Source organism: Rhineura floridana, chromosome 6 (genome assembly GCF_030035675.1).
Source record: "Rhineura floridana isolate rRhiFlo1 chromosome 6, rRhiFlo1.hap2, whole genome shotgun sequence".
In the NCBI taxonomy this organism is placed as follows: Eukaryota; Metazoa; Chordata; class Lepidosauria; order Squamata; family Rhineuridae; genus Rhineura; species Rhineura floridana.
Genome location: NC_084485.1, coordinates 94,722,465 through 94,742,600, shown reverse-complemented (window position 1 = coordinate 94,742,600; position 20,136 = coordinate 94,722,465). Strand labels below are relative to the sequence as shown.

The 20,136-nt window shown below is 42.3% G+C and overlaps 1 protein-coding gene across 3 annotated transcripts; it reads left to right on the top strand.

Moving 5' to 3' along the window:
• The first annotated feature begins 2,703 nt into the window (after positions 1–2,703).
• DHCR24 (24-dehydrocholesterol reductase) lies at positions 2,704–20,104 on the top strand. Of its 3 annotated transcripts, XM_061633139.1 has the most exons (10): positions 3,468–3,557; positions 4,470–4,547; positions 6,440–6,595; positions 9,823–9,928; positions 10,938–11,056; positions 11,144–11,407; positions 14,706–14,849; positions 15,888–16,085; positions 16,245–16,423; positions 17,140–20,104. In XM_061633139.1, the coding sequence occupies exons 3-10, from the start codon at positions 6,476–6,478 to the stop codon at positions 17,291–17,293; spliced, it is 1,284 nt and encodes a 427-aa protein (XP_061489123.1). In that variant the 5' UTR covers positions 3,468–3,557; positions 4,470–4,547; positions 6,440–6,475; the 3' UTR covers positions 17,294–20,104. The 3 variants fall into 3 exon arrangements, with proteins under 3 accessions (XP_061489122.1, XP_061489124.1, XP_061489123.1); XM_061633138.1 differs by lacking the exon at positions 4,470–4,547 and having other exon boundaries at positions 2,704–3,557; XM_061633140.1 differs by lacking the exons at positions 3,468–3,557; positions 4,470–4,547 and adding an exon at positions 2,705–2,846.
• The last annotated feature ends 32 nt before the right edge of the window (positions 20,105–20,136 follow it).

Here is a 20,136-nt window from a genome sequence, read left to right as displayed (position 1 = left end):
TTGATGACAATGGAAAAGTAATAGAAGATATAACAGATAAAATAATTAAGCTTGCACATGTGCCTGTACAAACATGGAAAGGATTTGAGTGGGCAGAAGGGCTGGGTCCGTGGTTCCAATGGATAGGAGGGATACGAGGTATTATTGGAACATTAATTGTAGGAATTCTGATGTGTGTCTTGTTACCCTGTATTCTACCTCTGATAATGCGAGGGTTAAGGAACATGATGGAGAGCATAGCGGACAGGAGAACAGCAGTGCAGCTAATGGCGTTGTATGAATATAGGTCCATACCTACCTGTAAGAATGATACTCCCCAAACCTCTTAGCGAGGTCAGTGAAGTATCAAAGGGGGGATTGTAAGGGTTAATGGACGCCATTAGCAAAGAAGGATTCAGCACGTAGACCAGAAGGAGGCGCAAGCGCAGAGGATTGTTCTAGGAATGGAAAATTACCAGCTATACAGTTATGTTTTGTGCAACACACTCACCAATGTATCTTTTCTGTTGTAACCCAATAAAAGAGCTGTGCCTCAACTGTCAGGAGACACAGTTTGGAGGACAAATTCCCCTGTGTCTCTGCTAGCAATAAAGTCATCTGATGAACCGAACTTGGGCCTGAGACTTCAATTCTTACCTTAACAGTATTGTGGTCCTAAGCCATGTGGCTTTATAGCAGCCTTTCCCAACCAGTGTGCCTCCAGATGTTGTTGGACCACAACTCCCATCAGCCTCAGCCAGCATTGCCAATGGTCAGGAAAGATGGGAGTTGTGGTCCAACAACATCTGGAGGCACACTGGTTGGAAAAGGCTGCTTTATAGGTTAAAACCAGCACCTTGAATCGAGCTCGGAAACATACAGGCAGCCAATGTAAGCGGGCCAGAATCGGTTTTATATGTTCGAACCATCTGGTCCCTGTTACCAATCTGGCAGCTGCATTTTGCACAAGCTATAGCTTCCAAACCATCTTCAAAGGCAGCCCCACGTAGAGTGCACTGCAGTAATCTAACTTGGAGGTTATCAGAGCATGGACAACTGAAGCCATCTTTAAAGCCTCTAGCTTCATCTGATTATCTAAGCCTTCATTTGCGATCACTGTAATATCTGCAGTTTTAGAGGACATAACTTCTAATTTCACTTCAGTTGGCTGTAGTGCTGATGACCAATCATTCACTAGAGCCCTTCTGATTTTGAATACATATTCATCAGATTCTACATCCTCATATTGCATATTAATCAATTTCACATCTTTTCTGGCCTTCACATTACCTGGCTATGTCAGTTTCAAAATCCTCACTTGACAACTCCGGATCAAGATGGCCAGTTGCACAGTCTGCACTGAGCTTAGCAACTGTTCGTTTGGTCCCTTGTATGTCTGGGTGCATACTCTGCCAAATTCTGCTTTTTGTAGATGTTTTCAAGCAAAATAGTCACCACCTTTAAAGGCTTTAGCTCTGTAGCTCAGGGAAACTAGAAATCAAGCTGCCATCTTGTTTGCGTGCAAGCCACACCCCTGGTTGAGCCCTCCATCTTGATTCAAAATGGCATCCAATTGTATCCAAGCATAAGCAAAAAAAAACCAACCCCTGCTCCTTGAACTCAGGAACCATTATAAAAATTTGGTTAAAATCAGTGCAGTTTTGAAAAGTTCAATCCCCACCTGAAATCTTTAGTTGTACAGAGAAGACCAAGAATTCTGCCAACTCACTCATCCCTCTCATTCTGCATAATACGTAGAACTGGTTTTAGCTTTCACAAGGAAGTCACTGTATTGGGAGCAACAGAAGACCCTAAGTTTGGGCACTGCTTCTAACATGGCAAACACCCAAATCCTGCAGATGGTTTGCCTCGTGCCATCGCATCGTGCCACATTGGCAAGGAGGACAGGATCAGAACTTTCCAGGGAAGGTGCCACAAGCCAGCACGTGGCTTGAAAGGCTGTCCCCATGGTGCTGCTCCTGTGACTGGATACTATTTCATTTCAGCATGCCAACAATATTTCAAGCCCACAGAACTGTTTGTCTGTGCAGGGGGAAGTGTCTGTAATACAGGTGGGAAACCAATCACCACCAGACTCTTTTGGCACGTTAATCGTTCCATGAACTGTTGCTGAGAAAATACATTTGCTACGAAGCCTGTGCCAAAATCCTTAAACGTTACAGCGCAATCCTATACAATATCCATTCCCAGGTAAACGAGTATAAGATTGCAGCCTTAACCTCCCCTTTTTAAAAAGTTGCCACAGGCCTCTGTGTTCCGCCTGCAAAAGACAAGGATGGGTATTCTTCTGGAATTAATGCGGGGGTGGGGAACCCTATACATAATCAGAGATGTTTAATATTTATTCACATTTTTCAATGAAAGCAGATTCCGGGGCTGAGTCCCAAGTATAAAAATATGTCTTGCAGCGCCGGTCCTAACGGCGTTGAAGACAATCTGCCAGTCAAGGGTGGGAGATGAGAAATGAGCACCCCCAACTAGCCTCGCGCTGCTCAGAAGCATCTGGAGGAACCGATGTTTAGATCCCAGCCCCCGCCGCCGCCGCCGCCGCCCAAGCCAGCCTTTGCTCCTCCAACCAATCCCATCATTCGGCGCCTGATCCGATCCAAGCGTGCTTTCCCATTGGTTGGACGATATCCCTCTCCTCACCGCCGAGCAAGCTGCCCAGCCAACCACGGGAGAGGTGGGCTGTCCCTCGAGTTGTGTGGGGGAGGAACGCCGGTGCTGAGCACTTTATAAGATTAAGCGTTCGGAAATGTTGCGTGTGTTCTTTGGATATTGCCGCCACCGAGAGGATAAAATTTGGCTAGGCTAGGGAGGCGCAATTAAGGGCTGATTATTCTGGGGTAAGAGGCAGCCAGGAGAGTTGAGAAGGGCGTAGGCAATAGGGTTAACAGTCTGTAAGCGAGTGTTAAAATTGTTCCGATAGCGTGGGTGCGTGTCTCCTAATGTGTTTTTATGAATGCACCTCTTGAGGACATTAAACGTAGTATAGGGAGGGGGAGGTCTGCGTTGTAAAAGGGAGCATTCCATGAAGATGCGGTACTATTAACAAGGTGCTAACCATTATGTATGGGGGAAGAAAAAGCTCAGTGTGGCGGCAGAGGAGGTGTGGGTAGCGTGACTTTTTCGGGTGGCAGTTGTTTGAACAGGTGGCTACTGCTGGTGATAAGGGGGTGCTAGAGACAGCTGCGCAGACGAGCTGGGTAAACAAGTTGTGTCAGTTATTCAGTGCCAATCTGGGTGGTCCCGTATAGGGGTCGCCGAGCTGATCCGATTTAGAGAACTCAGGTTATTTGACGAGTGCGCGCGTGTTTGTAATGGAGATGGGCCCCCTGCTGTCTTTCGGGGTTGGGCTCTTGCTGCTGTTTCTGTGGGCCCGCTACAAGGGGATTGCGTATGTGTTGGTCCATCACCGCTGGATTTTCGTGTGCCTTTTCCTGCTGCCCCTTTCTGTCCTTTTCGACATCTATTACCAGTTCCGCGCCTGGGTTGTGCAGAAGCTCCACAGTGCTCCCCGACAGCATAACCTGCGAGTTCGTAATATCCAGGAGCAGGTGAGAAGAAGGAGGGGGGAAGAGAGAAATTAAGAGATGCTGTGAGAATTAGAAGTTAGAGGCGCTACTTTGCTCAGTGTTCCAGGGAGGCTGAGGGTGTTTTCATAACCCACTGCTTCTGTCAGTAGTTTCCTGGAGTAGAGGCTTTCAAACAGGGAACATAACCAGAGAAATACTGAAATGGGAATAATGTTCATGTTACATATAAATACAGTTCTGAGCTGCAAATCAGGACTACCCACAGCAACAAACGTGTCTGGGATTTTTTTGTGGGGAGGGTGGTTATGAGTTGTTGTTTGCTTTACATTAGTTGATAATGGAAATTTTCTGATACAGAAAGAGGGAGAAGACATGCTGGTATATGTCTCAATTTGGCTTGTATCTCTTGCTCCAGCCTTGGACTAAAGCAGAGATAGGGAAGCTGTGGTCCTCCAGATGTTGTTGAGCTGATGCATCAATGGTCTGACTCAGTACAAGACAGCTTCCTGTGTTCCTAACTCCCATCAGCCCTAACCATTGGCCATGTTGGCTGGGGCTGATGGGTGTTGAAGGCCAACATCATCTGGGGAAGGGGCACAGGTTCCCTATTGCTGGACTAAAACCTTGCGCAAGCAGCTCTGTGCCTGTAGCAGTGATGTCGTGCTGAATTATGGGTTTATTTAGTGATATACATAAAATTACTACTTTATTTAATTATATATCACTCAGTGCCAGAATGGACTTCTAAGCAGCTTTCAAAATATAAAAATCAAGATACACAAGGTATTCCTGATCTCTGTGTACTGAATTAGCATCAGTATTTGGCAAGTTGTTGCCCTTATGGACAGTATCATCCACAGTGAACCTGTTTAGCTCTTGGTCCTCTGTCTGTGGTCCATTAGCATTCATGCAGTCGTTGCGTGGCTTGTGTAGGTATATGCCTGACTCCAGGAAAACCATCTATCCAGAAACATTCAAATTGCGGAGACTTTTGTGCAGTGTACCTCTCTGGTAGGTAGTTGTGCAAGAACAAGTTTTTACCTTCTGTAATGTGTCCCTGTTGATGGAAGGAACCTTTCACATTTACATTTCCAAGGTGTGGACTCTTCTAGGATCAGATCAGATTAGTTGCGCATCTAACCCTATTCATCCATCAGCTACTATCCAATTCTTTATAAAAATGGAGAAGCCAAAAGAAAAAAACCTGAGGATGCCAAGGACTGAATCCGAGTCCTCCTGCATGCAAAGCATCACCCAGTCACCTGTAATGCTCCTTTTGAGAGGAACAGCGGGATATACATTTTATAATAATAACAGTGTATATGGAATGTGTACCTCTTCTTGGTGACTAGGCAAGTAAAGGATAAGAGTCTTTCTTGCCTGCTATATCTGTCTTTGTGCCACTCCTGTCCATGGTTACTCAGAAGTTAATCTTATTGAATTTAATAGGGCTGACTCCTAGTTAGGTGGGGTTAGGGCTGTAGCCTAATCCAGATATGTGTTGTCAGGTTAATATTTTTGTGGGCTTAATAACTTAGTGGGCTTATTTTGCAAAGCTGAACTGATTCTACATGTAATTGAAGCAACTTTGTATTCCTTCCCTGTTTATAGCTGCTTCACCTCCCTCTTCTTTTTATTCTGTTTCCTGTGTATTGAGTTTTAGATTGTAAGTTCTCAAGGCAGGGACCTAGTGTCGTGTATTCTGCACACTTGTGACACTATATAATTTATCATAGGGGGGTGTATTGGCATGGGATACTATAACTTGACATTGCAGTCTTCTGAGCATCATGGTGCAAACAAGTCCAGAATGGTCTGTGCTATATTGTGCTTGCCAAATACTAGTTTGCTCTCTTATTCTGTCTCGATTGTAATGCTGATGGTTTGGCTTAGTGTTGCATGCAAACAGGCCACTGTCTGTTGTACCTGACTCCATGTTGGTGCGTATTGGAGTTCTAGTAAAAATGTAAGTAAATCCCACATGCCTGGCATCTTCCCTCCCCTGTTCCAGATTACTACAGCCCACTCTCTCTCAGAAGCTTTATAGTGTGCCATGCCAGATCAAACAGAAGCAGCTGCTTTTGACAGCAAATGCAATATACCCAATGGCAGTACTGACTCCAGAACTGTCTCTCCTCCTTCAGCCTATCCTAAACCTGTATGTGTTGTTTGAATTGGCCACAACAGCACATCTACAGGTTCAGTTCACATTCATAACATGTGCTAAAGCAATAGTATTCAGGTATGTCTTGGCCAGTACTATTTAATAAATTATAATTTTAATAACCTAGCAGCTAATGTCTTAAAGATATTGTTTCTTAATTTTTTGAGAGCTATTCTTCCAAGAGTAAACTGAGCTGGCTCACACGTAATGCTAAGCCAAACTATGGCTAAGCACAAGTGTGCAGGAGAGGAGATGGTGGTTGCTATGCTGCTCTCCAAGGCATTCTGCTGCTGTGAGCTAAGCCATGGTTTAGCTTAGCGTGCTTGTGTTTTGTGTCACTCCACTTGTGTCACAAACTATAACCAAGGTTTGTTCCTTGGTATACAGCACAGGATTTGTCTGAAGGGGAAAAACTACAAGCCCAGGTTTAGTCAATTTTCTAAGCCAAATCATGGCTTAGCTCACAGCAGCAGGAGGACCAAGGGAGGAATGCAGCAGCCACGATCTCTCTGGGAATGCTTCTTGTTTGTGCTAAGGTGTAAATCTAAAACAGGCTTACTTTAATTGCCAGTATCAAAGTGTAAAAAGTCTTGGAGTCTCTTTAAATTAAAAAACAAAAGTTTGGTTGCAAAGTGTGAATAACTATAAAGAGGTAGAGCTAAGAGGAAAGCTTATTATAGCTTGTAAAAATGAATAGTTGTTATATATAAGGAGTTAAATTAATGTTACTTTCTTGAAGGTACGAGAATGGAAAAAAGAAGGCCAAAGAACATACATGTGCACAGGCCGCCCTGGCTGGCTGACAGTATCTCTTCGTGTTGGAAAGTACAAGAAGACTCTTAAGAACATAACAATCAACTTGATGGATGTTTTGGAGGTGGACGCTGAGAGAATGGTAAGCTTAAAATGTATGCTTCCATTTAAATTGTGGGCTTTTCTTTAATAGGACCAATGTACCTGAGGGACCGCTTACGCCTATATGCACCTGCCCGGGGTTTAAGATCATCTGCCTCAGGTCTCCTGCGTGCCTGGAGTGAAAGATGTTAGACTGACAGGCATGTGGGAGGGAACCTTTTTAGCTGTGGCCCCCAAGCTTTGAAATACCCTACCCCAACAAGCCTGCTCTGCTCCCTTCCTGATGGTTTTCCGGAGACTTCTGAAAACAGTCTTGTTCCGGAGAGCCTTTGGGAGAGACTGAAAGTAGAGCCTGACACTGATTTTATGCCTTCTGTGTTAATTTTTACCTCAGTAGTCCCTTCAGTACCACTCCCTATATATGCATATATATGTGTGTATGTCTGTGTATATGTGTATATATATTATTTTATGTATTTTAATGTTTTTGTGATTTTTATTGTGTACAGTTTTATTATGTACGTGCTCAATTTTATTGTAAGCCGCCCTAGTGCCCTATTATAGGGTAGAAGGGCGGGATAGAAATATTTTAAATAAATAATAAAAATAGACACAGCTCTTGTAGAACATAATTAAGCCCAGTGGTTTCTGTGCTTTCCAGTTCTCTTTGGTGCACCTGACTCAGTGTGGGTTCAAATTTACAACTGGAAGAATCAAAACTTGGAACACAGGATTTCTGAGGTGGCTGTACTGCTGTGTCTTGCACCCAAAGCCTGTTCTCTTAGCTTTGGAAGATCAACCAGTGGGTGGCTACCTGGATTCCCACCGTGTGGTTCTTGCAGCTTCTAAACTGGTTCTGCTGGATGGCATTGATCAGATTCAATAGTGGTGGTGAAAAAAAAATTTTGCTGTTATTCCCACAGAGCAAGACTAACTAGGTTCTCACCTGTGTTCAATCATAGTCACTTTGAGTCTTATGTCGTTTGTGCTCTAGTCATTGATCCTGACATTTCGTTACCGTCAGAATACCAAGAAGCTGAGAAGCTCTCCAGATAGGTAGAGGACTATTAGGAGTGATCATAGTGATGTCCCAGGTCATCTTCCTATTCCAGGCAGAAACCAAGGACTCGGCAAGACTTCCAGCTAAAGACATTTCCCCAATAACCTCAGGAAATTCTCTGAGTCCATCAGCCTTCAGGGGCTGACCATCAAATGTGGTGCTCCACTCTTTTGGAGGTTACAGGCAGTTTTGAAATCAAACCTGATCAAGTAGCGAATTGTCCATGACAACAGGGTCAAATATGGCTCTCATGTAGATAATATCATCCCCCAATCCACTACGGAAAAACAGGTCCAGTGCCTGTCCTGCCACGTATGTGGGTAGATATAAATTGAGATATAGTTGTAGTGAAAGGTGAACAATCTTAAACTACTCCTGATAAGGCTAGCTTGTCATGAATGTGAAAGTTCCCTAAGATGATCAGTCATGGGGTCCTCAACACAGCGCATCAGATCATCTCAAGCAAACTCCAGCAAAGGAGACTGTTTGGCCACAGCATGGATGGTACTCCAATGACATCCAAATCCTGTCTCAGCTTCCCAACATTAGATACAGACACTGAAATCAAAGCTGTCTGTCTGCTGGCCCAGGTAACTGGCCAGGGCAATTGAATCTCCAGATATCAAAACTAGTGTCCTTCCCCATCCCTCAAGTCTAGAGTGGTGCTATACTGTGAGATCTAGTGGACACATTTGCAAGAGGTAGACCCCTCCATCTGTGTCCAACCAGGTCTTAGTGATACATCCCAGGTTGGCATGTTTTTCTGCAAGAGCATAAGATGTGCTTTGAGAGAAAAGTTCTTTGTTCTTTTTTTCCTGAGGTCTGATTTTTATTAGCATCCAATAATTTGACATTCCTTTCTGGCTGGTTCACCAGTGCACATGTGAAAGGAAATGCAACATTGGAAGCGGTCCTAGAGTATTGGAGCCAGAATGAAAATACTTCATACACATTATTTTTTAAAACTTTTTAAAACATTGATCATGATAGGTGTGCATTCTGAATCAACCATTTGCTGAAATATGTAAGGGAACATTTGCTGAAATAATTAAAGGAATACTGCTTTTTTCAAAAGGGTGCTCTTTGCCATTTGTAAATGTTCTTTTAATCCACGTGCAGTCATTTAGAAGGCATGTTCGATGACTTCCTCATGTAATACCAACATGAAAAATGTGGTTCGTACATCTCTGTAGATGCTTACAGTGTCAACTTATCCTTTTTCTACAAATACCTTACAGTGTGAGGCCTGAAGATATGGACAGGTGCTATGTGGATGACCACTTGCATGCTTGATTCTTGCCAATCCTGGGTGATTAAAACAGTCAGAGTTGGACTGACCCAGTGGGTTGAAAATGTTAGGCAGGGGATTGGGCACAGAGGAAACTTTCTCTGAGCCGGATTCCTTTTCCTTACATTCGCTTTAGGGATGGGGTGGAGAGGCAGGCAACAGGACCTGGAGGAGACCAGTGCTAGCCTCTGCAGAGTCCCCTTGACCGGTGGTGACAGATCCCCAGAGGGGCCTGCACATGGACCTTGCACTTAGATGCAATATCAGCTCTTAGTGTGTGTTGATTGCCAACCATCAGAGATAATTTCATGCAGACTGACAATGATTCTTCCTTGGGGCAAGCAGAATAAAATATTTTCAAAATACATTTTTTTTAAAAAAACTACTATTTTAATATTATCATCAGATAAATATAAATAACTGCTTGATTGCAAAGAAAACAAAAGCTGCTGTTTCTGTATGCAGAATAAAGGATGAACCTTCTGTGCACTGAAAGTTGGTTTACAAAACTCTGCCTAGTATGTGAAAGGTGCACTAACCAGGAACAGAGGCATGATCCTGCACTTGCAGTGGTATGTATATACGATAAGCAGGTCAGACAGGACCATCTCTGGCCAAATTTTCACATTGTTGGTGCAGCTATAGCTGTTGTGTCTGTTCTAGATACTGTTGTGCTGCTCTACCTGAAGCATTCACATGACTGGATTTTTAGTTACCCAATTACATCAAATATATGCAAGCATGATCTCTAACACTATTCTGTGTAATTATTTCTTTTCTGCTGTATTTCATGATGTACAAAAGCCCAGGGTAACTTTCAAGGTATGCTCTAAATGGTGCAGAAGCAATAAAACTACAATACAGATTTGCATTGATGGATGGCATTTGATCATGGTATGTAAAATGTGTTTTGTTGTAGGTTGTCCGTGTGGAACCTTTGGTCTCAATGGGACAGTTAACCGCACATCTCAACCCCATGGGCTGGACAATTCCAGTGGTACCAGAACTTGATGATCTTACAGTAGGTGAGAGGTCCTGAGACTTATAAAGTTATGAGTAGAGACACACTTTTGTGCCGGTTCTGGTGCGTTTCCACCTCTCTTTTCTAAAAATGGGGGTAAATAGAGTAAAAATACCCCTTTTTACTCTAAAAACCTGGTTGGATTGAGTACTTTTAAAAAAAAAATCAGCTTCAGGCATATTTCGCAACTGATTGGAAGATCAGCCCGTTAGTCTTCCAGGTGTGGCCAGTGGAAACTCTTTGCTGTAGGTGCAAGCAGAGGCAGTGATTGACCCAACACTTTGCTGTAGGTGGTCCTGAAAGGTCTGAAGTAGTGATGGGTTCCTTTTCTGCGATAATCAGATTTGCCATTAGATTTATTATTATTTCTGATTTTCTGTCTCTTTGCCGAGAGAATTTTGAAGTAGCAACTCTCCACACCTGGTTTCCGCTTCAGTCTTCTTTTTTTCCCAATTCATTTTTTTAAAAATTTGCTTTAAAATCATCAATAGTGTGATATTTTTATTGATCTGCTTTCTATGTGAAAACTTCAAATGTGTGTTCTCTTTCACTGATGTCAGTGAAGTGCAGATTGTAACTGATATACAGAAAGCAGCGGGGGGAATGAGATGATGGTAAGCAGCAGGGGGGAAGATACTGACTTGATTATCTGCCTTAATTTGCTCTGCAGTGAACTTGAAAAGGAATGTAAACAGGCAATAATTACAAAGTTCAGAATAAAGATTGATGCCAGTGGAGACTCGTGAATAAATAGTTATATCGATAATTCTCTGCAAAGTATATATATATTCTCACTGCTTTTGAAGCGACTAGTGTGCCCACAATCTGCTACTTCAGTACTGTTCCACTTATTATAGAAAGGCGATATGTTTAGCAATTAAAATAAATTAATTTTATACTTTTCTGTGGGGCATAAGATATATGTTAACTGTGATTTTTCCCCTTACCTATGAAAATTCATTTGTCAAGAAGTAGCTCTCCTGCTTAAATTTAAAATATGGTCTCTTGCTCAGGTGGCTTGATCATGGGGACTGGCATTGAGTCTTCCTCCCATATTTATGGACTATTTCAGCATTCTTGTGTGGCCTATGAACTCGTTCTTGCTGATGGGAGCCATGTGAGATGTACACCAGTAAGACAACATGTTAATTTTCTATGATTTATGACTTTATGCCTGCTCTGTAGCAACAGATGATTTAGTGTAGTATGCTTTTTGCAGGAGGAGAACTCAGATTTGTTTTATGCGGTGCCTTGGTCTTGTGGCACACTGGGCTTCCTGGTGGCAGCAGAAATAAAGATGATCCCAGCTAAGAAATATGTGAAGCTACATTATGAGCCTGTGAGAGGATTGAAGACAATCTGCAAGAGATTTGCTGAAGAATCTGAGAAGAAAGAGAATCATTTTGTAGAGGGTCTGGTTTATTCTATGGACGAAGCTGTCATCATAACAGGAGTTTTGACCAATGAAGCTGATCAGAGCAAGGTAACGTAACATTAGTTTTTCTACTTGTTAGGATACAGTGGAGGTGGGGGACAGGATAAACTTGCCTCTGTCTCAGTCTGTGCAACCTGTTGCTTCTAAAGTTAAGAAGACCCAACTATAGCAAAAACTTCTATCAGTTTTTATAGTATTTTAAATATCATGGCTTCCTCTAAAGAATCCTAGCCTTCCTCACAGAACAATAGTTCTCATGGTTCTCTGGACTGAGGAGTGACTGTTAAAGTGTCAGCTTCAGGGCTGGGGGCTGGGCAGTAACAAAGCAGCCGGCAGTTAGCTGGGCAATAAATCAGTCAAGGCCAGGCAGATAACGGAGGCCAGCTGGCAGAAGAAAGGCTTGACAAACGAACCAGTAGCAGTGTCCAAGAGTGTCGTCCAGGTAGGGAAGCAGAGTTCAGAAAGCCAGGGGTCCAGTCCGAAGGTCTAGAGGCTAGTAACAGCGTTACATGCGAGGGGTCACAGCCGACGTTGTAGTCAGTCTGTTGCAGCCATGAACTGCCTTTTATAAAAGACTCCCTAAGCCAGGTGCCCATGATTAGTCTCCCAGCTGCTCAGAGCTGCTTGTTCTTAAATGACCTGACCTCTTCCTTCGTTGCTGTGCTACTCGCTGGTGTCTCCTTTCTGCAGGGAGGAGGGGAGCCTCCTGTTCATGCCCAGAATCTGATTGAGGGGCTTCAGCCAGGTCCTGGACATTCTCCAGCTGGGGAAGAGCCAGAGTTGTGTCCTCAGGGATTCCACTAGTTCCTTCTCCTGGGTCTGCCAATTCTGCCTCTTCCTTAGAGTCCTCTGAAGGGGCCATGACATAAATTAATTTAGGTCTGTTGCACAGCAAAATACTTGACTAAACCCTCCCATGAATGGAAAGGACTTTAATCCAGCATGGTTTCCACAAATGGAAGGAGAGGGGATTTTCATCACTCTCCCCTGTAGCCTCCTGCACTAATTCCCACACTGTTCCACTCATATAGCAGAGGTCAGGAACCTTTTGTCTGTAGGCCTTCGCATTTGGGCCCACCAGACCATTTTGGCCAAACTATGATGGTGCAGGTCCCTGCCTAAAATGGGGTTTGGAGGCACGACCGATCAGCTGGTTGGTGCTGCTTTCACAGTGGTGTCCCTTTGAAATCATTGCTTTGTCAGATGACGCTGGAGGACATTCCTAACATATGGAATGGCACCTCCCTGTGACAATTAGGTAGGGCCCCTATCAGCCTTCTGCCACCTCCTCCCAGGGGAGGAGCCATCCAAACTGACCCTGGTAAGGTTGGATTAGATTGGGTCTGACTAGGGGCTCATCTACGTGAGGGCATTTCTTTGTAGGAAATACACTTCTTTTACCTTTGCTTTTCATCTGCATTATCCGCAGTTCCTGCTCAAATGTTAGCTGCCAATCACTTTTTCCCATTCACACAAGCAGTCATTCCTCTGGGGAGGATTAGTCTCACTTTTTACTTGTGGCCCCACCCTCTAATTACACATTTCCACTCCTTCTGGTTGTTAAGGTGTCCGACCATGCTCAGTCTGTTCTACCAGCTGCAATAGGTTCCTTTAAATAAAACCCCAGAAGTGCGAATATCTGTGTTATTCTTGGTAGGATACAGCAGAAATACATATCTTTGTTTGAGCAGTGTTATGCTTTTGCACACAAGTTAGGGAGAAAATAAAATAAAGGCACCATTGGCAACAACGTAAAAAGGCCAGCAGAACGAAGGAGAGCAACCAGAAGTTGCTTGTCAGTCTACTAGAAATGAAATGAACGAAGGGAGGCGGAGGGAGTGGGTGTGGAGAAGAGAACGATTGACACGCCCATCTAAAACCATTGGGGCAAAGTGTCTGCAAGCACTAGAGAAGGACTTTTTTCTCTCTTTTTTCATGTTCTCAATGGATTGGGTTGGTATGGATTTACAGGGGGAAATCCGTGTGATAGCTTCTGTTTGCCTGTAACGTCATGTGAACCATGCAAATTTTAAGGACATGCGAATTGCACCAAACACAGTAAACCACCGTGCAGATCAGGGCTGTGGAGTTGGAGTCGGGAGCAATTTTGGGTGGGGTCGGAGTTGGTAGAAATATACCGACTCCGATTCTGACTCCTTCATAAATGGCAAATGTATATTAACTAGTAATAACAAATTTACTGTGGTAAAATGGTAGCACAAGGCATTTCATCACCACCACATGAATCCAGAGCTTGGAAAGTTAGTTTTTTAAACTACAACTCCCATCAGCCCCAGGGATTGGGCTCATGGGAGTTGTAGTTCAAAAAAGTAACTTTTCCAAGCTCTGGATTCACGTGGTGGTGATGAAATGCCTTGTGCTACCATTTTACTACAGTAAATGTATTATTACTGGTTAATATACATTTGCTGTTTATGAAGGAGTTGGAGTCGGACAGTAGAAAAATAGAGAAGTCGGAGTCGAAGGTCTGGCGTACCGGCTCCACAGCCTTTGTGCAGATGAGCCCTTGGTTTGTTATTTTCATAAAGATGCAACTCCCTTCCAAAAGTGTGAGGGTTGTAAATAATGCCAAATAGGTGGCACTTGCAGAGCACTGTTCCTTTGCCTGTGCGATTTGATTTCAAATCACACACGCAAAGGCAAACAGGCGACCTCACCGAACTGTCAAAGCTGGCCATAGGGGGAGGTAAGGATTTGGCTTGCCAGCTGGATCCAATTCCCTACACCGAGAGAGACAAAAAGCAGTGGTTTTCAAATCAATCTTGTGTCTTAAACATTATTATGTTGGGGCAGGGGTCATTGCACAAAACCATTTCTCCTCAAATTACTGAATCAATTTCACAAATTATTGGTCAAACCACTATTTCTCCTCATACCTAGCACAAATCATTCTGCCTGATAAAAGAAGTGCACAATATTGGCACTGTGGGTAGTCCCTACCTACAGAAATAATTGCTAGTTTTAATAACACTTAAACAATGATCTGTATTACATATGAATGCAGTACATTGCATGACTCCACATCAGAGATAGCCAACATGGTGCCCTCCATATATTGTTGGACAGAACTCCCATCAGCACCAGCCATCATTGCCAGTACTTAAGGATCAAGTGAATTGTAACACACCAACAACTGGGGGGCATCATATTAGGTATACCTGAGCTACATAAACTTTCTGGTGCTTCCGGTCAATCTCATTCTGAATAGTAACAGAAATTTGCTGAACGTTAGGAGTACTTGTCTTACAACCACATTATACTACTGAATTATCAAGCAAAATTACTTTTGCGGGGGTGATTTCATTGTGTTCCTGTTTATGTTAAGATTAATAGAATTGGCAACTACTACAAAACATGGTTTTTTAAGCACGTGGAGAACCATCTGAAGACTAATAAGACAGGAACGGAATATATTCCGACAAGGCATTACTATCACAGGCATACACGGAGCATTTTCTGGGAGCTCCAGGTAAGGTTTTCATTCATGCAAGTTTATTATTGGGTGGATATTTTACCTGTGTTTACAGTCAGTAAAGCCCACAGATACTTCCTTCTCAATTCAGTCATCTCTCTGGTAATATAAATTTAGCAAAGTAGCTGACTGGGGTGAGCTTTCCCCCCATAATATATAGAATGGATGGGAAATGAAATCTGACCAGCAGGCCAGATTCTGACATTCCCTCAGTCCCCACAGGCCATTTGCTCTGCGCCTTCCCTGTTGGTTTTCCAGAGACTTCTGAAAACGATCTTGTTCCAGAGAGCCTTTGGGAGGGATTGAAGGTAGAGCCTGACACTGATTTTATGCCTTCTGCATTAAATTTTACCTTTAGTATATGTGTGTGTGTGTGTGTTGTATTTTATGTATTGTAATTGTAATTCATGTATTTTAAATTTATTTTAATGTTTTTGTGATTTTACTGTTTACAATTTTATTATGTACATGTTTGATTTTATTTTTGTAAACTGCTCTGAGTGCCCTATTATAGGGTAGAAGGGCTGGATAGAAATATTTTTTTAAAAAAAATTGATGGGTGGACAGGGTTGTCCACCTGTCAATCACCTGACTGATGTCATCTGATGGGCTGCTGCAAATCCCATTTCATTTTCTCCTGCAGTTTGATTTCAAACTGTGCAGGCAAAGGAAGTGTTTTCCCTTGGGATTTGCTGTTATCACCGATGTGAGTCAGCTGGAAAAACTATTATGGTAATCCCTGAGATGGTGTGAAAAACATCATGTCACTGCAGTTCAGTAGGCAAGAGTTCCCATTAACAAGCGCTCCATGGACCTTGGAAAGGAAGAACTTGCTTCCAGTGTGGAATTAGTTGCTAATTAACCAAATCTGTGTGCTTTCAATCTGTATTGGTTGAATGTACCAATTTAGCACTATTATTAATGAAGAAAAAGTGTTGTGTTCTTTTAGGGAGAGCACAGTTCACTGATTTTTGAAGTCAGTGATGCAGATTTGAATGTATAGTTTCTCATTACTTGCATTTGTCTTTTTTCTAGGATATCATTCCGTTTGGCAATAACCCTGTTTTTCGCTACCTGTTCGGCTGGATGGTTCCTCCTAAAATCTCCCTTTTAAAATTAACCCAAGGAGAAGCAATTCGAAAGCTCTATGAACAGCATCATGTCGTACAAGACATGATGATCCCCATGAAAAGCCTTGAACAATGTATTGAAACCTTCCACAGTGACATTAAAGTAAGAGGATCTTTCCTAAATTTAAGGTTGTTCTTTGTAGCAGGTACTTGTTAAACAAAACAAGTACCAACCAGAAGATTAAGAAAGAAGTAGCAAGTAGCTCCCATATATTGCTCTAAGTTAATACTGTGGTGATCTTTTTTCTTCCATTGTTTCTAGGTTTATCCACTGTGGCTCTGTTCCTTCATACTACCTAATAACCCCGGCATGATTCACCCAAAAGGAAACGAAGCAGAGCTCTATGTGGATGTAGGAGCCTACGGAGAGCCCAAAATGAAACACTTTGAAGCCATGGCCTCCACCAGGCAAATAGAAAAGTTTGTAAGGAGTGTTCATGGGTAAGGGTCTAAGTCCTGAAAATACGTTTTCTCTCATGTTATGAGAACTCTCTGGTAGTTGCCTTTTTATTGTTTATTTATTTACTTATTACATTTATACACCACCTTTTCCTCCAAGAAGCTCAAAGCTTAAATCCCCACCATGTGATGAGAGGGGGAGAACCATGTTTGTATGCCAGCTTGAGCTCCTAGAAGGAAATGTGGGATACAAATATAATAATACATACATAAGGTGGTTTACATGATTCTCCCCTCCCCATTTTATCCTCACAGTGTTGCTGTGAGGTAAGTTAGGCTGAGAGACGGTAACCGACCCAAGATCACCCAGTGAGCTTCATGCCCGAGTATGGATTTGGCTTGCTACATGATAGTGTTGCACAAACACAAATTTTAACTTATAATTAATTTATAATTTATAGTGGCCAGTTTTTTTTAAAAAAATGTTGCTTTTGTTGAAGGTATAGATTATTTAACAAAAACATTGTTTATTATAACTGCTTGGACAAACTTTTTCTTTCGGGCCTGCTGAGCAGTCTGAAGTGTGTTTTCTTCAAAAACACAATTGGTTTCATGGAGTGCTGCTGGAGTACTTGGGCTGAAGGGTTCCTTCCTCTCCTAGGACAAGACCCTGATCAGCCTGATCTAAGAAATGGGCAAGATTTTCTGCCTCCTTCAGATGCAACAATTCTCAGATCTCCTTGTCATTTTCCTTTTAGTTTTCAAATGTTGTATGCAGATTCCTATATGACCCGTGAAGAATTCTGGGAAATGTTTGATGGCTCCCTATATCACAAGCTCAGGAAACAACTTCAGTGTAACGATGCTTTTCCAGAGGTGTATGATAAAATCTGCAAAGCTGCAAGACATTAAATCTGAGTCGCCCAAGGAAGCAATCACCTTTTCCACAGGTGTATGATAAAAGCTGCAAGGCATTAAATCTGACTTGCCCAAGGAAACGATTGAGAAGCTGGATTTAAGAATAACTAATTGCTCTGTCCTTAACAAAAGTATGTTGTTGCTGTCCCAAAGGCTTCAAGCATATTTGTGATTTGAGAGTACATACTCCTGCTTTTTATATGCAAATATAACTGGTAATTTCTTTTAAAAGTGTCTGTACTTAATAATTTTTATAGGAATTTCCATTATTAACATATAAGATTTAATTAAAGGTTTGCTGTAGATTTAGTGATATCCTATAGAAGGAGAATGGAAAAAATCAGAGCGTTGAAGACTTATAGATAAAACTACAATCCAGCAAGTTAATTGCCAGTGGGAGTTTTATGGAAGCTACTACAAGTGTCATTGGTTGGGATCCTATAGTTTAGAACATCACCTCTTTCTGAGGGTAGTGCCAAATACCTGCCAAATGAGACTGCCTTTCAAATTATGTCACAGTTGCCTATATCATATCTCTAACCTTGCCCAGGATTGCCATTTTAATTGTTAAAAGTAACCATGCATTAGACTCACAGTTGTAGATCTGTCTAACCACTTGGAAGCTATGGTTTGGAGGCAATTTACACTGTTCCTAACTCCAGCCTTACTCTAATTTTAACTTTAGTTTTCTTTAGTTTTCATCAAAGTTTCTTTGATGCAGGGAAAGACCTGAAGGCATGCACTGTGAAGTGAATGATATATTTATCTTTCCTCTTTATAAATGCTACTGCTTTTGTCTTTCTTCTCTCCTTCCCCACCCCCGCCCCCTTCCTACAAGTTTCTTAGCACAGACTGCTGCTGGATGGCTGTTGTTGTTTTTGGAACATGTTAGGATCTGTATTTTGGGTTACAGACACAAGATTATAGATTAACCATATGCTTGTCAGAAATGCTAGACTGGTCTCTCTCTTAATAGTACACAGAGAGGATTGCTACTGACTGGACATGAGCAAAGTGTTTTCATTTTTGTGCCTACCTATTTTATGCTTTGTTTAAATATGTAACAAATGGTTGTGGAGTTTTGTGATAGATGATGCAAATGTCAACTATGATTTGAATCTCTTCCCCACCACCACCACCTTTCACTGTCACCCAATTTCTCTGATACCTTGGGGAGAAGTATAGGTGCCTTTTAAAAGTTTTTTTTAGTGCCTTAAATCAGCTGGAAGAAATCTGGATCATTTTAGTCATTTATTTTCAAGAGTTCAATAGTGTTTGGAAATGCTGCTGGTGAGGGAGCCCTGCTGGTGAGGAGCTCCCCAGAGAGCTCGCTCAAAAGGTGGGTGGAAGCTATTTGGCGGAAATGGGTGAAGGTGTCAGCACAGCATCCACTGGTTCCTGAGCAAGCCCTGTCAGTGTGTGATAGCAACAGGCCCAAACTAGGCCTCTTCACTGCACCAGCCTGAGAGATGTTGTAGCACAGGAGCGTTTTTTCCTGGTCCTTCCACCCTAGTCATTGAAGCTATAAAAGCAGCAGTAGCTATATCCTCCATTAAGCCCTGCCGTAGCTGGCCAGGGGTTTGGACTATCCACTGAAATGTGAACTTGGCTATTTTCTTTTTCAGATTTCTTTGAGCTGCTTGTACATTACATTTTCTAACTATTTAGGCAAAGCTTCTCTGAAGTGATAAGCCTCCAACATCAATGCTTCCTGGTAATTTAATACAGTAGCAATAGGTCACGTTTGACCAGGGCCCTGAACCTTCACAAAAACAAGCTGCCACTTCATCGCAGTAATCAACTCTGCAGGAGTCTTAGTGGGTTTAGCTCGCTATTTTTCATTACACCAAGATTAACAAAAATTTGATCCAAAGACTAGTCAAGACTTAAATAATTCCATGTGATAATTTTTTAAAATTTGAACTTAGGGGGAAATGTTTGGCTTAGTGAGACATACAATATGAAAACATCTAAGTAACTGGGATTTTATTTATGATGTCCCACTGATAGTTTTATTTATCGAGAGGGAATGAATAAAACCATATTTTAGCTATTCAGTAATGCACACATGTTTAAGCCATGATCCATCTGACAACTATTCCTCGATGGGGAAAGGACCTTCTTACACTAATGTAGCACCTACCCGGACATCTGAAAATCATTCTCATGATGCTTGTGAGAGTAGGAAATGGTGGTAGAAGCAAAATGCCACCATACCTGTGCCAGAACATTGGATGTAGAATGAATCCAGAAGTGGATTGAGAGTTACAATGCAATCAATATTTGCCATTTATCTGTGCAGGGATTGGTTCTAAAAGCACCAAAAGGTGCACGAGCCTACAAACTAGAATGTGTCTTTACTTTCTGTTGCATGCATTACTGTTTCTCATCACAGGTTACATCTGCAAGCGTGTTTCTCTTACAACAATTATAGTGAAAAAGAGTCCTGATCACTCAGATGTTCTAATTTTATACCAGCAGCCACAGTGTACTTACGTTATAACTGCCAGCTGTTTTGTACTGCTGCACTTGGGCACAACTTGTGCTATTACCATAAAAATGCTATTTTGATGTGACTGAATGAAATGGTATTGAGAATATTTCTGCTGTTATCTCTGCTAACATCACAGTTTGCTTTGAATGGAAAATGTCTAGATGATGGTCTGGCTGAGAACCAGGAAGGAGTGGAGTGTCCAGCTCCTGTATAAGCTTGCAGTCTCAGGTGCTTCATTGCAACAGGTCCAAGCTCCACCCTTGCTGAACTGAGGAAATAAACACATTCAGAGGAACTGAATATTGTCCACATGTGGGAGGTGTTTTGTCTTTTGTTTGTCTTG

What these genes read in the sequence shown, in the direction of transcription:
- DHCR24 (XM_061633138.1), top strand. Translation starts at nt 3,321, where the DNA reads ATGGAGATGGGCCCCCTGCTGTCTTTCGGGGTTGGGCTCTTGCTGCTG. An exon ending in GCCATGTGAGATGTACACCA is followed by an intron (nt 11,057 to 11,143) that starts GTAAGACAACAT and finishes TGCTTTTTGCAG; the next exon opens with GAGGAGAACTCAGATTTGTT. An exon ending in TTTGTAAGGAGTGTTCATGG is followed by an intron (nt 16,424 to 17,139) that starts GTAAGGGTCTAA and finishes TTTTCCTTTTAG; the next exon opens with TTTTCAAATGTTGTATGCAG.